This window comes from Lynx canadensis, chromosome C1 (assembly GCF_007474595.2).
Source record: "Lynx canadensis isolate LIC74 chromosome C1, mLynCan4.pri.v2, whole genome shotgun sequence".
Lineage (NCBI taxonomy): Eukaryota > Metazoa > Chordata > Mammalia > Carnivora > Felidae > Lynx > Lynx canadensis.
The window spans coordinates 202967742-202983278 of NC_044310.1; the positions used below are offsets into that span (position 1 = coordinate 202967742).

Consider the following 15537-nt stretch of genomic DNA (forward strand, 5'->3'; position numbering starts at 1 on the left):
CTAATATCATTTAATGCTCAGTTTATATTCAAAAATTCAAATTGTTTCCAAAAAATGCCTTTTCCATCTGTTTTGTTCAAAATAGGAGTCAAAGACCACCATTGCATTTGGTTTGTCTCTTAATTCTCTTTAAATTAACACAGACACGCCCCTTCCCCATTTTTGACTTTGTCTTGTTGGATAGACCCGGTTAGTTTTTATTTACAACTCCCCGCCTTCTGTATTTGTCTGATTGTTTCCTCATGATAGATCTCCCTGTATTTGCCCTGTATCTATCCTGTGTATCCCCTGCATTTACTGTAAACTAGAAGTTATATCTAATGTCTTGATTGGATCAGGTTAGTTTTTTAAACATTTTGAACTTATTTTGAGAGAGAGGGTGGGAGCAGGAAAGGGGCAGAGAGAGATGGAGAGAGAGAATCCCAAGTAGGCTCTGTGCTGTCAGCATGGAGCCCAATGCAGGGGCTGGAGATGAGGAACCATGAGATCATATCTGAGCCAAAACCAAGAGTCTATCACTTAACCAACTGGGCCACCTGGGCGCCCCTACCCTGAAATACAATTCCAACTGGAAATACAATTCCAGCTGGAAATGTAGCATACATTCTTATTTTTTTTGGTTTACCAATTTGGAGCATAATGAATTTTGGATGTAGTAGCTACCTTTGACAGTGACAAATAAATTTTTAAGAAACATCCTAATGACTTTTCTTGTTTGAGCATTACTATGGGAAGTATGGGTTTTCATATAGTCAATGAGCATCAATCAATTGCAGTAATCATTCTTTTTTTATATTCAAATTGCCCCAGAATAAGTAAATGAAAGCTCCTTTAAACTGGTTTGGTGTCTTTTTGAAACATCCCACTAATAACTGAAAGTTCTCTTACTTTCTATCGTTCCAAGATGTACCAAGTTCATGTTTTTTATTCCCTGCCCTAGACGTGAAAGCAGCCATTCTTCCAAAGATACTTGGTAGCTTTTAATAAGGACCGATTTTAGAGACCACAATCTGGCTGGGTATTTTTTAATGTTTATATTTATTTATTTATTTATTTATTTAGAGAGCAGGAGAGGGGCAAAGAGAGAGAAGGAGAGAGAGAATCTCAACCAAGCTCCATGCTGGGCATGGATTCCGGGCTCAATATCACGACCGGAGAGATCATGACCTGGAGCCGAAATCAAGAGTTAGACGCATAACCGACTGAGCCACACAGGGTGGCTGGAGCCTGGGAGCCACCCAGGCTCCCCCACGATCTGGGTTTCCAGGGTGATAATGGAGGAGTACCTGGGTGGCTCAGTCCATTAAGAGTCCAACTTCAGCTCAGGTCATGATCTCATGGTTTGTGCTGATAGCTCAGAGCTTGGAGCCTGCTTGGATTTTGTGTCTCTATCTCTCTCTCTGCCCCTCCCCTGCTTGCACTCTGTCTCTGTCTCTCTCTCAAAAATAAATAAACATTGAAACAAAAGGGTGATAATGGAAACTGAAGTGATATTGCTTTTAGGCCCTTTCAGTGTACAGAGCTAGAATATTAAGATACATGCACACACAAACCCACACTCACACATACTGATATTTCCAATTTAAAAAGTTTTTTATTTGAGAGAGAAAGAGAGAGAGAGAGAGAGAGAGAGAAGAGAGAGAGAATCTCAAGGAGGCTCCACACTAATCAAGGAGCCTGATGCAGGGCTTCATCTAACGACCCTGGGATCATGACCTAGGCCAAAATCCAGAGTCAGGTGCACAACTGACTGAGCCACCCAGGCACCCCAACCAATTAAAATTTAACTGTGATTTTTATTGCACTCTTGATTTTGTACTGGTATCTCTTTATTCTCACACTGAAAACTTTGGTTTCTTATGGCATTAATATAATCACTTATATATGTAATCCTACAATATACATACAATAACTTACAAATAATAATATAAACATTACTCAACTAATAAAACTATAAGGACATCTAAGATGTGTGGTAGTTTATTTTGTCCTTGGATTATAATCCCTCAGGGTATACCATCAAAATACTGCTTCCTAAAGTCACTTGAAATAGTTCTTTGTGTAGTCATTTTTACCAATTTGATATACAATTTGGTTTGTTTCAGTTTGTTTTCAATTTTAGGGTTTTTTTTTACTTAATATATAATTTTATTTTTTGAATATGTAAAATATTTACATTTTTCAACAATCAAAACTATATAATAAAATGTACTCAGGGAATTCTCCTCACCTTCCACAATTCCTTCTGCCATCTTTATCACTTCACTCATTTATTTCCTTTTTAAAAACTTTGTAAATTGTGAAATAAAACAAGCAGAAAAATACATAAAGCCAAAATGAACAACTTAACAAATTATCACAAAATGAACACCCATGTAACCCAAGTCAAGAAAGAGAACATTTCTAGCACCCTAAAAACCTTGTGTTTCCCAGTCATTACTCTTCCAAAGGTAGCCATTATTCATCCTCTTTTTGACCATGTTTCTTTGCTTTTATTTACAATTTTAACCTAAGAATGCATGGTTGGGTCATGAAAGTATAAAGAAAAGTAAACATACATAGATTTTGGATTATCCCCAGTCTTGGGTTATCATGAATAGTGTGACTGTGTATATACCATTGTACATGTTTCCTGTTGCACGTATGTGCCAGGGGGAATGGACAGCCTGTAACAACCTCACAGGGAGAAAGCTGGGGAAAAAGAACTTTTATTCTCACTTTCCTCATTCCCTCCCTCTGATCTCTCCTAGTATTCCCATTGTCCTAACCTAACCAGAATCCAGGGGAAAAGGGAGCTCATTGAAATAGTACATACAGGTTAGCCTCCTGAGACAGAAAATAGGGTGAAGGTAGAGAGTATATCCTAGCAGCAAACTTTAGGTATCAGCTCACTCGATCCCCTTTTCTCTCTCTCCCTCCCCCTCTCTCTTCCTGAGAAATCATCTGAAGTATAATTGTTACTCTTTTAGAGGTAACCCATCTTTGATTGTCAACAGTTTTAATACGTTGTGATTTGAGAGACATGTCTTTCCATTTATTCACCCTGAGATTCAGTTTCTTGAATACATGGCTTGATGTCTTTCATCAATTTTGAGGCATTCTCAGACATTATCATCTTAAAAAATTTTTTTAATGTTTTTATTTATTTTTGAGACAGAGACAGACAGAGCATGAGCAGGGGAGGGGCAGAGAGAGGGGGAGACACAGAATCCGAAGTAGGCTCCAGGCTCCGAGCTGTCAGCACAGAGCCTGATGCGGGGCTCGAACTCATGGACTGTGAGATCATGACCTGAGCTGAAGTCGGACACTCAACCAACTGAGCCACCCAGGCATCCCGACATTGTCATCTTAAATATTGATTCTACCCCATTTCCTTGTTCTCTTCCTTCTGGAACTCCAAGTCAATGTATGTTAGACTATCATGTAGTATCTTTTATGGTTCTACCATATCTTTTGTATCTTCCATTCTTTTGTCTATACTTCATTCTGGATATTTTCTTTTGAACTACAGTCCAGTTTATTAATTTTCTCTTCACGTGTGTACAGTCTAATGCTTTGAACTTGTCCAGAAACTATGGTACACTCAGTCAAAGTAAATCTGAAGAGTTTAATGAAAGAACTACCTATAAAGGTATGGACAGGTAAAGAAATGTAGACCTTTGTTAACTCACAGCCAGACAGTGATTGGAGTCAATCACTGTGGCTAATATAGTGATACCCATATCTGTCTATTGGTTCAGTGGCATGAGGAACCCAAAGTGACTGGGTGGTAGTCTCAGCTTCCAATTCAACTATGACTATGACTATGACTATGACTATGACTATGACTATGGGAAAACATTCCTCTCTTGGGCACTAGGACCTGAAAACTCATTATTCAGGAGATGGGAAGCACAGGTTCCTTCAGATATTTTGAGGTATAATAGTGAGGGGGCCACTCTGACCTTTACTCCTTAGTCCCAAAACTCTTGGGGATGGATAAAACAATCATTCCATAAGTTCACTAATGGTGAGTGAACATTATCAGAAGTATTGAGGACAGAAAGGGCAAATCCATATCCAGAATATAATTCACTGCCATTTTTCCTTTTTCTTTTTAAAAACTGTTTATTTGTTTATTTTTAAGAAAGAGAGAGAGAGAGAGAGAGAGAGAGAGCAAACAGGGGAGGGGAAAGGGAAGGAGCAGAGAGAGAGAGGGAGAGAGAGCATCCTAAGCAGGCTCCTCTCTGTCAGCTCAGAGCCTGATGTGGGGCTTGAATCTATGAACCACGAGATCATGACCTGAGCTGAAATCAAGAGTTGGACACTTAACCAACTGAGCCACCCAGGCACCCCTCTTTTTCCTTCCTTCCTTCCTTCCTTCCTTCCTTCCTCCTTCCGTTTCTTCTTTCTTTCTTTCTTTCTTTCTTTCTTTCTTTCTTTCTTTCTTCTTTCTTTCTTCTTTCTTTCTTCTTGACAGAAAGAGAGTATGAGTGGGGGAGAGGGACAGAGGGAGAGAGAGAGAGAGAGAGAGAGAGAGAGAGAGAGAGAGAATCTTAAGCATACTTCATGATCCTGGGATCATGACCTGAGCTGAAATCAAGAGTTGAATGCTCAACCGACTAAGCCACCCAGGTGTTCCTCACTGCCTTTTTTCATGGTGAAAGAGGTTCAAAATAAAATTCTGTCACCAGGTGTGTCATTTTGGGAGCTCAACATTATCCTCTGCTGTAAGCAAATTGGTATTCAGGTGGGCTGTAACCGCACCATTCAGGAGGAGGGAAATTCATGTTGGTAAGCCCATGCATTTCCTGCTCCACATCCATTGACCCATTAAGAAAGCACCAGGGGGCCTGGGGAAAGAGGATGAATGTTATCCACAGAATTGGTCATTTCATAACCTCATTACTGACAAGCTTTCCTACAGTCTACTTCTTCTCATGATTATTTACACAGGAAACCACGACTGTCTTCACACTGTTCCTCCCAAGTGAACCCTCTCAGACTTTCTGGTCACAGATTTTCATATCTTGTTCTATTCAAATCCCAGATCAGCCAACCAACCTGCTATTCATGAATACTGTTATCAGTATAGACGAATACTTCAATTTTTTTCTTCTTCAATTCTGAGTGGACCACCAGATCTACCAACAAAACTTCCCGCAGAAAGGATTGCTCTTCACCAATGTAATTCACAGACACTTCTGAATTGTGCTGTAATGCAGCACTCTTCCATTTCTTTTTTTTTTTTTAAACGTTTATTTATTTTTGGAACAGAGAGAGACAGAGCATGAACGGGGGAGGGGCAGAGAGAGAGGGAGACACAGAATCGGAAACAGGCTCCAGGCTCTGAGCCATCAGCCCAGAGCCCGACGCGGGGCTCGAACTCACGGACCGCGAGATCGTGACCTGGCTGAAGTCGGACGCTTAACCGACTGCGCCACCCAGGCGCCCCAGCACTCTTCCATTTCTAACTGTTGCCTGCATTTTGTGCAAACATCTATAAATTGTCTCTGTGCTTTCCCCCCACTCTATTAGGCAGTCATAGAGAATTCCCCAGAAAGCTGTAATAAGGTTGTGGGAAAGGCAGTGAAGTAAGGAATCTGGGCTATCTTTTCACGTAACTTGTTTAATCCATATCTTCTTGGGCCCAGTCGTGTATACACCATTTCTATTTAACAGTAGAATGCTGTGATGAACCTCCAATTTTATGGTTTACTGGATCAGATAATACCCAATGCATAATTACTGGTTGTCCCATGGCCAGGTGTTCAGTATTCCAGGGCCTGGTAAGAAACTAAGCTGCTTTTCAAATGGAGAATAGCTGATGGCCTAAAAGGGCACAGCTTTCCTTTAAAATCCTAGGGATCTACCTTATAATAATGTTACTGGGGCTTACCAGAAGATTCATGTGATGTCTCCGTCTATTACAGACACTTCCGTTGCTCCTGAGGCCACTGGTCATAATTATCAAGTGAAAGGACTACTTGCATTGCCACTCGGAATTCCTGCAGAATGTTCCCTTGTTTCAGGCCATACGAAAGCCTGATGGGTTAGAGTTGAAATGTGTTTTCTGTTGCCTCAAATGCCAAAGAGGCCCATTCTTCCACAAAGAGTATTGTCTCTTTTTCATTGCAAGTGTCTCACTTTAGAGAGGGCATCTCGACATGCCACAGACAATTGGACACTAGAAACTTCATTAATGTGGCAGGACTCTGAGCTTTCCTGAGGTCCTTCTTCCATGCATGTGTCTTATGGCATCTAGGGCTCATGCTACTTTCTGCTCATCATATTCAGTTGCCACAATATCATCAAAATAATGAACCAGTGTGATTTCCTGTTTCCTCTGACATGTTGGATTGTCCAGAGGGCTCCTCATGCTTTTTGTGTTGATTTGTGGTTTTGAGGATGTGTTTGTAACCTGTAATGAGCACTGGCTTCAGGTCAGAATTAAACAAAATTCTTATTTGCATTACCAGAAACCTCAGCATTATGAAATATATCTGGGAACTGGCTGTCCTACAACTGGAGGGCTGTTGGACTTTTTTCAGTTTCTTTACCTAGTCTCTTCTTGTGGAATCAAAACTGAAGAGTGCCCATGGAGTATTCTCACTGAAAGTTCAATCACTTACAAGTCAGCATATTTAAATATCACTGGTTACCTCTCAATATCATGCTATAATCAAAGAAGATTTTAATTCACTTTGGTGCAGAATGAGATAAAGAATAATAGTACTACATATGGGGAAACATCCCAAGGGCCAGTGGGACAGGAAAAGTCAATATCACCTTGAATGGAAAATGTGGAGACTCATCCACGACTGTCTTCTGGGTATAGTTTTCCCCTTTTGGACCACATAAATTTTATCCTTCCCTGTTAAGGGGAGGAATTAAACTATAAATTCTAGATGGTGAGGTAACCTTATTGGCCTTGGCATGGTGACTGTCTGTGGATTGCACTGCCTATTAGAAGCTGCACTAGTGCCCAAGGATATCATCTTTTACCAATTCATAAATGATATCTTTAAATGAAGAACTTGCTCCAATGTCTGTATTTGTGAACTCATTGGGTAGGGGAAAAAAAGAGCTTCTCTAGATTTTAAATTTATAATAAGGGCCTATTTAAAAGGCAAAACAACAGCAACAAATTATAGACCAGTGTGATTTTCTGTGGGCTATCAAAGTAAAAAATATCTCTCCAAGCCACACTTTTAAAGAGAACAGACTTGCCTTGTTTCTTCTTTACTTTTTAAAACGTGTGACTACTAGAAAATTATATTTTTAGTTTTATTTTTTTGAAAAATTTAAATTACGTATATAATTATAAACTATATTTCTACCAGACAACACTGACTTAGGAAATTCATCCTTTTCCATTCTTATCAGAGAAGACAGCTGGAAGAAGTTGGCATTCACATGACAGAGATAATAGTATATCCTAAAACGGTCTTACTTGAGCTCAAAGAGTTTATAGATATTCTTTTTGTTTTTGAGAGAGAGTGAATGGGGGAGGGTCAGAGAGAGAGGGAGACACAGAATCCGAAGCTGGCTCCAGGCTCTGAGCTGTCAGCACAGAGCCCAATGCAGGCTCGAACTCACAGACCATGAGATCATGACCTGAGCTGAAGTCGGATGCTTAACTGAGCCGCCCAGGTGCCCCGAGTTTGTAGATATTCTTAATTTAATATATCAAATGTACCATCTTTTCCTTTATTTATTGCACTTTTGTTTCCTCCTTAAGAAGTCATTTCCAACTATTAGGACATGACGTTATTCTTGTGCTATCCTCTAAATGCTTTATCTACAAAGTTTTGCAGAATAGAAGTTCAGAGAAGTGAAATAAAACCACCAAATGGCTTTAAGCTGTAGAATAAGTTTCATCATTTAATTGTTCACATTGACCTATAATCCACCTGGATTCTATTTGTGTGTACATTTTAAGTTAAAGTGACAAAGGTGAATTTTTCTTGTAAGGGTACTCCATTGTTTCTGAACTATTTATTGAAAATATTACCTTCTGTCTGCAGGGCCACCTTTATTATAAATAAAGTATCCACATTGTTGTGGACCTATTTCTGGGCACTTTGTTTCATAGATCTACCTGTATATCCTCACATCAACACCACACTTCCTTAATTACTACAGCTTCTTCATACTAAGTATTGATAGCAGGGAGAGCAAATCATCCATTTCAGAAACATCTTTTCTCCTATTCACTTTTTACATTTTTTACTTTGAGAGGCTCCTAGTTATTGTTTTTTATTATTGAAGTATAACATATCCAATAAAGTATATAAATTTATGTTTATTGCCATATGATTATTAGTATATGCACACATGTACTTAGAGAAATCAAATCCTGATACCTGCCCACTTGCTTACACCTGTGAGTACCCAGTGAGTGTGAGAATATTTGAGAAGCATAAAGCTCGGCAAATAGGATGTTCTGGTGTTCAGTTGGGCTGAACCTAGTTGGTCAGATTACCCACTCCCTTTTAAGATTTTCAGGTGTCAGGAGGAAACTGGCAGGAGCCATCAAAATGTTTAACGTGTGCACACTTTGGTTATAGCACTTCTCTGTTGATTCTTGGGAGCAGGGTGAGTGGGAGATGGCTGGCAGGGGTGGTAATGCTGGAGATGGAGACCCTCATAAAACAGCAGGGTCCAGCCCTGTCTGACATGGAAGGGTATGCAACTAGACCACACAGTGCAGGCAGGTGTGGGTGGGGAAGGCTGCATTCCAGCTGTGGTCCCACCTCCACTTTCTCCACTTCAGGAATGGTCATTGGAGGGAAGACAAGACAGCATTCCACCAGCACCAAGGAGCTGTGCTCTTTTTCACTGCACCCTTGTTCTGGTCCACCCCTACTCTTCCACTTCAGAGGCTCTGGCCGTGTCCAGACCCCACCCGCCCTACCTCAAGACAAATCACAGAAAGAGTTTGCACAAAAGTCCACTTTAATGATCCAGATTTGGGTCATCCTAGAACTGCCCCTCTGGAGGGCAGAGGGCACTGGGGCAGAGATGCTTCATATGAGGTCTCAATCAGCAACAAGGTTGTGGCCCACAGTGGGGGATGGCTCAAAGAAGTCCTAAAACAAGAAGAAACAAAGGATTGGAATCAGTATGTGGGAAGGTGGCCTCTTCCTCACCTACTTTCCCTCATAAAATGCTTCAATTACAGCCTGATTTGAGTAAGCTACAATGACTCAGCCCACCCATTGTCTGTCCTTCTGGCTCCCACAAAGAGTTCTCCAGCTCTCCCATGCTTTTCCCTGGGGCTCTGGGCTGGGGAAGAATGGCAGCACCTTGTTTGCATTTACAGAAACACCATGGCAACCATCCTTTGCAAGTGGATCTGTCACCTAGCTCTGGATGCCTTGACCCAGCAACCAACCCAGACTTAGGAAGACCAGCTGCTATCTGATGGAGTGGGGACTGGTTTCCTAGGAGAGCATGCAGGGCTGGAAGCTCCCTGTGGTGCAGGCTTCTTGCAGGCTCTCAGTTTCTATGCTTGCTCTTCTCACAGCCTATACCCCAACATCACAAGAGTGGCCTTTTGAAATCATGTATCACATCATGATTGTTTAGGGCTTCCTTAAAACTTCCCAGTTAACTTGCCACTACATTTAAAATAAAATCCATGAGTCCCTATATGGCCAGTCCTGGGCCTACTTCTCCAACCTAATCTTCTGCCACTGACTTTTCCACCTGTTCCTTTAACCTGAATGGTATACTTGCTTCAGGACATTTGTCACTGCTCTCTGCCTGGGATGACCATCCTTTATACCTTCCTTTGGCTGCCACCTTCTTGTAATTTAGGTCTTAGTCCAAAAAAAAAAAAAAGACTTTTGTTAATGTGGAGGAGTTGGATGTTGGGAACAGCCCAATTCTCACTGCAGTCCCTGAGAGGAAGGGCAGGGGATGTGCCCCTGTGAAATGTCTGGGAATCAGGAGCCCTGGGTCCAGTCTTGGCTTTGCCATGAACCTACTATGTAGCTGTGAGTAAATCCCTTGACCAGCCTGGGCCCCAATGTCTTATCTATAAAGATAGATGGGAGTGCTAGATGGGTGTTTTTAATCTGGATTCTGAAGAGTTTAAGCATCTCAAAGAGATAACCCAGAGCCTTGCCCAGGTGACTTGCCCAGGCCACAGGGTAGAGCAAGGAGGGGAAGGAGTGCTGAATGTGAAGGCCTCTGGACTACCTCTCCCATTTATCCAAAGGAGCTTTGCTATCCCTTGCTGTATGCAAAGGAGTATATGGAGAAAAAAAAAGGACTTTTTAATTGTTTTTAATTTGGCAATTTTAGGGGTGCCTGGCTGGCTTAGTCAATAGAGCATGCGACTCTTGATCTCAGGTTCATGAATTTGAGCTCTGCATTGGGCATAGAACTCACTATAAATAAATAGATAGATAGATAGACAGATAAACTTGGCAATAAACTTTGCAATTTTCAATGCTTATTTTATTTTGTTTTTTAATGTTTATTTGTTTTTGAGAGATGAGAAAGAGAGAGAAAGAGTGAGAGCACAGTGAGGGAGGGGCAGAGAGAGACACAGAGAGACAGAGGATTGATCTGAAGCAGGCTCTGTTGTGACAGCAGTGAGCCCTACATGGGGCTTGAACTTAATGAACTACGAGATCATGACCTGAGTCAAATTCAGGCCCTTAACTGACTGAGACACCCAGGTGCCCCTCAATGCCTATTTTAGACTCAATGCCTATGCACAACTTATAGATAATTTCTTCTTTAGAGGCTTCCACATCTGCCCTCCCAACCTCTCATACTGATACCCCCAGGTGTTTCTGTGAGAGAGAAGGAAGGTGGGGGTACCTTTCGATTGGGAAAGGAAAGACCTTCAGCTTATCTGTTCACACCTCAATATTCATTCCCTTCATAGCTGCCTCCCTCATTTCAACAGGTTCTTGGTGATTCCAAACTCCTGAGAAAAAGTCAATCCCTTACCTTGACAGGGTTGGTCACCTCTCATTTCAGGGTCTTCAGATCCACTTTGGAGGTAAAACATTGATCCCTGTTCACTTTGGCCATTGGGCTCTGGGAGGGGAGAAGCCAGAAATCAAGAAGAAGGCAGAAAAGGATGACAGGGCTCCAGAAGGGAAAGGGTAGGATCCAAAGTCAGGGATTTAAAATGCTTGAGAAGACACATAAGTCTTACCTTGGGGAATAGGAGTCAAAGTTTCTCCTCTTGCTTGCCCCTAGAAGAGACAGGGATGACAGATGGGAGGTAGGCCTGCTAACATCCATCTCTCCCTTTGCAGATATCACTAATGGCTAATGGAGCTGTTTTTTGTGGAGCCTAGACAAAACATCCAGATCATTCTCATAGTCCTGCCAGCAGCTCTTACCTGCAGTTTTAATATCTGTTCTCTCCCTGCTGTCTGTCTGCTAGATGTGTGGATCAACCATAGGCCTTTCATACCTTATCCCAGTGGTTTTGGTGGGAAAGGTTGCCTATCCATGCCTCAGACATGGTTCTTGGGGGTAGAATCTGCTGATGTGCCCCATCCTCTGGGTCATCACACCCTGGGTGATGTCATCCTTCCAGAACAAACCTGCAGGGTGAAAGGATGTGGTGAATTGACACCTGGGACACTGACAGCTCAGAGCCTGAAGCCTGCTTTGGATTCTGTGTCTCCCTCTGTCTCTGCCCCTCCCCTGCTTGTGCTATGTCTCTCTCTCAAAAATAAATAAACATTAAATTTAGAAAAAAAAAGTTGCTTAGCATAGTGCCTGGTGTGCAATAAATTTTCAACTAGGATTATATTCTGTTTGCTGGTTCATTTGATGCTATTGTGAGGATTAAAAGAGATTAGGGATGTAAAGAGGGCTTAGAAAACTCTTAGGAAGCGATTCCCAAACTTTAGTGTGCATCGGAACTTCCTTGTTAAAACACAAATTACTGTTTCCCACCCCCAGAGTTCTTGATTCAGTAGATCTGGGGTGAAGCTCAAGAATTAGCATTTCTAACAAGTTCTTTGGTGGTGCTGATGCTCCTGGTCCTGGGATGCACTTTGAGAACCGCTGCTCTAAGGCATTACACACATATTAGACATCAGCAGTAGTACCAATCATATGAATTCAAGGTAGATTTCCTATCTGACCCTCCCCCATTCATTAAATTCTGCTCTAAGGAAGCATCAGCCATCTGTCTCCAAGGGACTTTCCACTCCCTTTCATTCCTCCTCTCTACTAGTCATCCATTTGCTCTGCTTCCTACTCAGAGGCTGAGGGTGTGTGTGTGTTCTGGCTGAGAACTTAAGGATTCCTGGCTATGGAAAAACTCAGATAGCACTATGGGTTGGAGCTCATCAGAAGGAGTTGGATGCTGGCTTGTTCTAGAAGCCTCTGCTGGGTTCTTCCAGGGTGATCAAGGGCAAACAGTCCACCTATCCAACTCCACCCCCATTGCAGTCATACCCCCTTCTCCATGAGGTGAGCATGACAGGAAAGTTTCAAGTAGAGAAATCTGAGAAAGAAAGCCCATCCACAGATCAAACAGCCCCTCACTCACCCACCCCAATTTTCTGATCAGGCTGCAGCCTCTCTTCCCAGCCCGTACTCACTTAGGGGCACAATCTGCTGGAGTACAACTTGCAAGTGCTGGAAGACTGTAGAGACAAATCCTTGGAGGGGCCAGACCTGCCCCACTCCCACGTGGCCCTGACCATCTAAGGGCAGAATGGTGGAATCAGCAAAAGAGCTTGGCCAGAAGCTTTTTAAATCCCAGTTGAAGAAAAGCAGCTGTCTTTCACTATCACCCCTGGGTTCCCTGGTTTCTGTTCCTCTCACCAGACCCTTCTTCCTTACAAATCCTCCTTCTTTTCATTTTTCCCTCCCCACCCCCCCATCACCACTGTCCCTGCTCTTCAGCACCTGCACCTCATTCTCCCTTGATGCCATTTTCCAGGTAAGAGCTTGCAAGCAAAGCAGCCTGTGGAGGATGAACTAAGAAGACACTCAGAAAGCTACACACCTGGAATGGATAATCAGGTGATAAGTGGGGCATGGGAAGCAGGTGAGCTGCATCTCAAAGAAGGCCTGAAATCCTGGAGGGGATTAGAACGGAGGCCTGGAATCCTTAGAGGAAGGAAGTATTGGTAAGTACAGGATTTGTGTGTCTGGATCCTTGTCCAGAAAACCAGTTTGTCTAACTGCATAGGAGAAGGACAGGGTGTGGGGGAGAACAATCCCTAATGCTATAACACTTTCATTATTCCGGGTAGATGGGGTAGAGTTGGCAGAGTCCATTTTTTTTTTTATATATATAATGGAATTACCATGAGTCATTATGGACAGGCATTAAAAAGGAATTGTCCTCTGGAATCAAATGGATCCCCATACCAATTCCCTGCCTTTAGGAAGGAGTAGAACCTCCAGCAGCCTACTGGGAAAGATAAGAACTTCTTCTGGAAGGGGAGATCATTGTCTGAGGCATTGATCCCAGGACTGATAGGAAAACTGGTGACCTGGACACCCTCTGCCAGAACCCACAAAGCACCTGGCGCTGTCCGTGGTGCTGGGGGGTGGTGGCCGAAACCTGGCTTGGAAGAGGCGTCTGAGCGGCAAAGAAGGCGAGGCATCCCTACAAGAACGTCCCCCCCCCCCCCGCCGCCCCCCGCCCCTCCACCACCACACACACACACTCCTCCAGTCAACCGCCACCAGGCCTCCTCCCACAGTTCTTCACGAGTCCTCCGCATTGGCCTGTAAATCCAAGAATCGTCAGACTAGGAGTTTGCGCCCTCTTCCCCACGCTCTTGGCACTGGAATCCTCGAGTCTGCGCAGTCAGTCTCTGGCTGCTCAGACGTGAGTCAGCGCTGGTCTCCCCCGAGGGCGCTGAGTGGAGGGAGAGGAAGAAGGATGGGCCTTTTCCCCTCCATTCTCTTTTACCCCAGCCTAGCCTTCTCCTTCTTATCAGAAATTAGATCGCAGACGCCAGGCTCTGAGGGCTTATGATGAATCCCTGGCTCGTTTCCTGGCTCAGCTTTCTCTCTGGAGTCAGGACGCCCTTACCCGTGGGTCCCTGCTCCTATTGTCCAGAGATCCTGCCTATCCCTCAGCTCCTGGCATCTCTCTTCCTTGGTCCCTCGGTGCGTCTTCTCCTGTACCGGCATAGGCGGGGCTTACTTCCCTCTGCCCACTTATTTTCCCGTTCTCCTTCACAATCTTCCCTGAGTTCGCTTCTCTTAGGTACAGATCCCACATGCGGATCCCCACCCCAAGGCTGCGTCTCTTTCTACGAGACGCTCCCACATTTGTGTCTTTTCACGTTCTCAGACACATACTTTTCCTCCTAAATTCCTAACCTTGAGGCCCCCGACCCACTTCTCTCAGGATCGCTCTCTGGCCTGCCCTTCCCCACCCCCTCCCCCAGGTTTCCTCCTGACCGTGGCCACTAATGTCGCTGCAGCCCCCTGGGCGGCTGTTCAGCAGCACGAAGCAGAGGAGCAGCGGAAGCCCCCCAGAACCCCTAGGCCACTGTAGGTGCTGCATTCTCCCGGGATCAGCGCGTTCACTCCCCTCCTAAGTTGCAGAGAAAGTAGAGACAGCAGCAGGAGGGGCTAAACAGGACTGTAGCTTCCCACTCGCAGCGAGGGTTGGATCTGCACAACCCTCCCTTGGCAGCTTGGCCAATCGCGGGCGGGCCCTGTCCCCTGCGGACGCGTAGCCAACTCCTCCCCTTGTTTTTTGTTGTTGTTGTTGTTGTTGTTGTTGTTGTTGTTTTTTACCGCCCCCAGAACCATCCTAACTCATCCCCAGGCGCCCGCTTTTTTACGTTAATCAGGTCCCAAGGACTAATGCTTCTACTCCTAGCCCCAAAGTTGTAGAAACAGATTGCACGTTAAGATGTGGGTGGGAACTGTACCTGCCCCATAAGTTTGTTATGACGATTAAATATGAACATCCAGTGGACAGTAAACACTCGATGTAGTCTATTTTTATTATCCTTGATGCTTACTCTACCCTCAGCTCCTAAAAATCCTCAACATACTTGGATTCAACCCGCAAAATATATTGCACATCCACCACTTCTCTCCACATCCACTGTCATTGCCTTGGTTCAAACCTCCATATTCTTTGATAACTAACAAGCGAACTGAACTCTTGGCTTCCATTCTTTTTAAAAAAAATTTTTTTTTAATCTGTAAAGTGTTTTTATAATTTTTAAAAATTTTTTTTTAATGTTTATTTACTTTTGAGACAGAGAGAGACAGAGCATGAATGGGGGAGGGTCAGAGAGAGGGAGACACAGAATCCGAAACAGGCTCCAGGCTCTGAGCTGTCAGCACAGAGCCCGACGCGGGGCTCGAACTCACGGACTGTGAGATCATGACCTGAGCCCAAGTTGGCCGCTTAACCGACTGAGCCACCCAGGCGCCCCTAAAAATTTTTTTAAAAATGTTTATTTATTTTTGAAAGAGAGGGAGTATGAGCTGGAGAGGGGGAGGGGCAGAGAGAGAGGGAAACACGGAATCCAAAGCAGGCTGGAGGCACAGAGCCTGAGGCGAGGCTCAAACCGAGGAACCATGTGA

The 15537-nt window shown here is 43.7% G+C and overlaps 1 protein-coding gene across 1 annotated transcript; it reads right to left on the reverse strand.

Annotated features, from left to right (window-relative positions):
• Nucleotides 1-9020: 9020 nt before the first annotated feature.
• On the reverse strand, nt 9021-14748 carry RESP18 (regulated endocrine specific protein 18). Its single transcript, XM_030323769.1, is given in 6 exon segments — nt 9021-9071; nt 10948-11035; nt 11423-11555; nt 12567-12671; nt 14392-14575; nt 14734-14748. Coding segments are annotated over 6 exon segments (576 nt in total).
• Nucleotides 14749-15537: the final 789 nt, after the last annotated feature.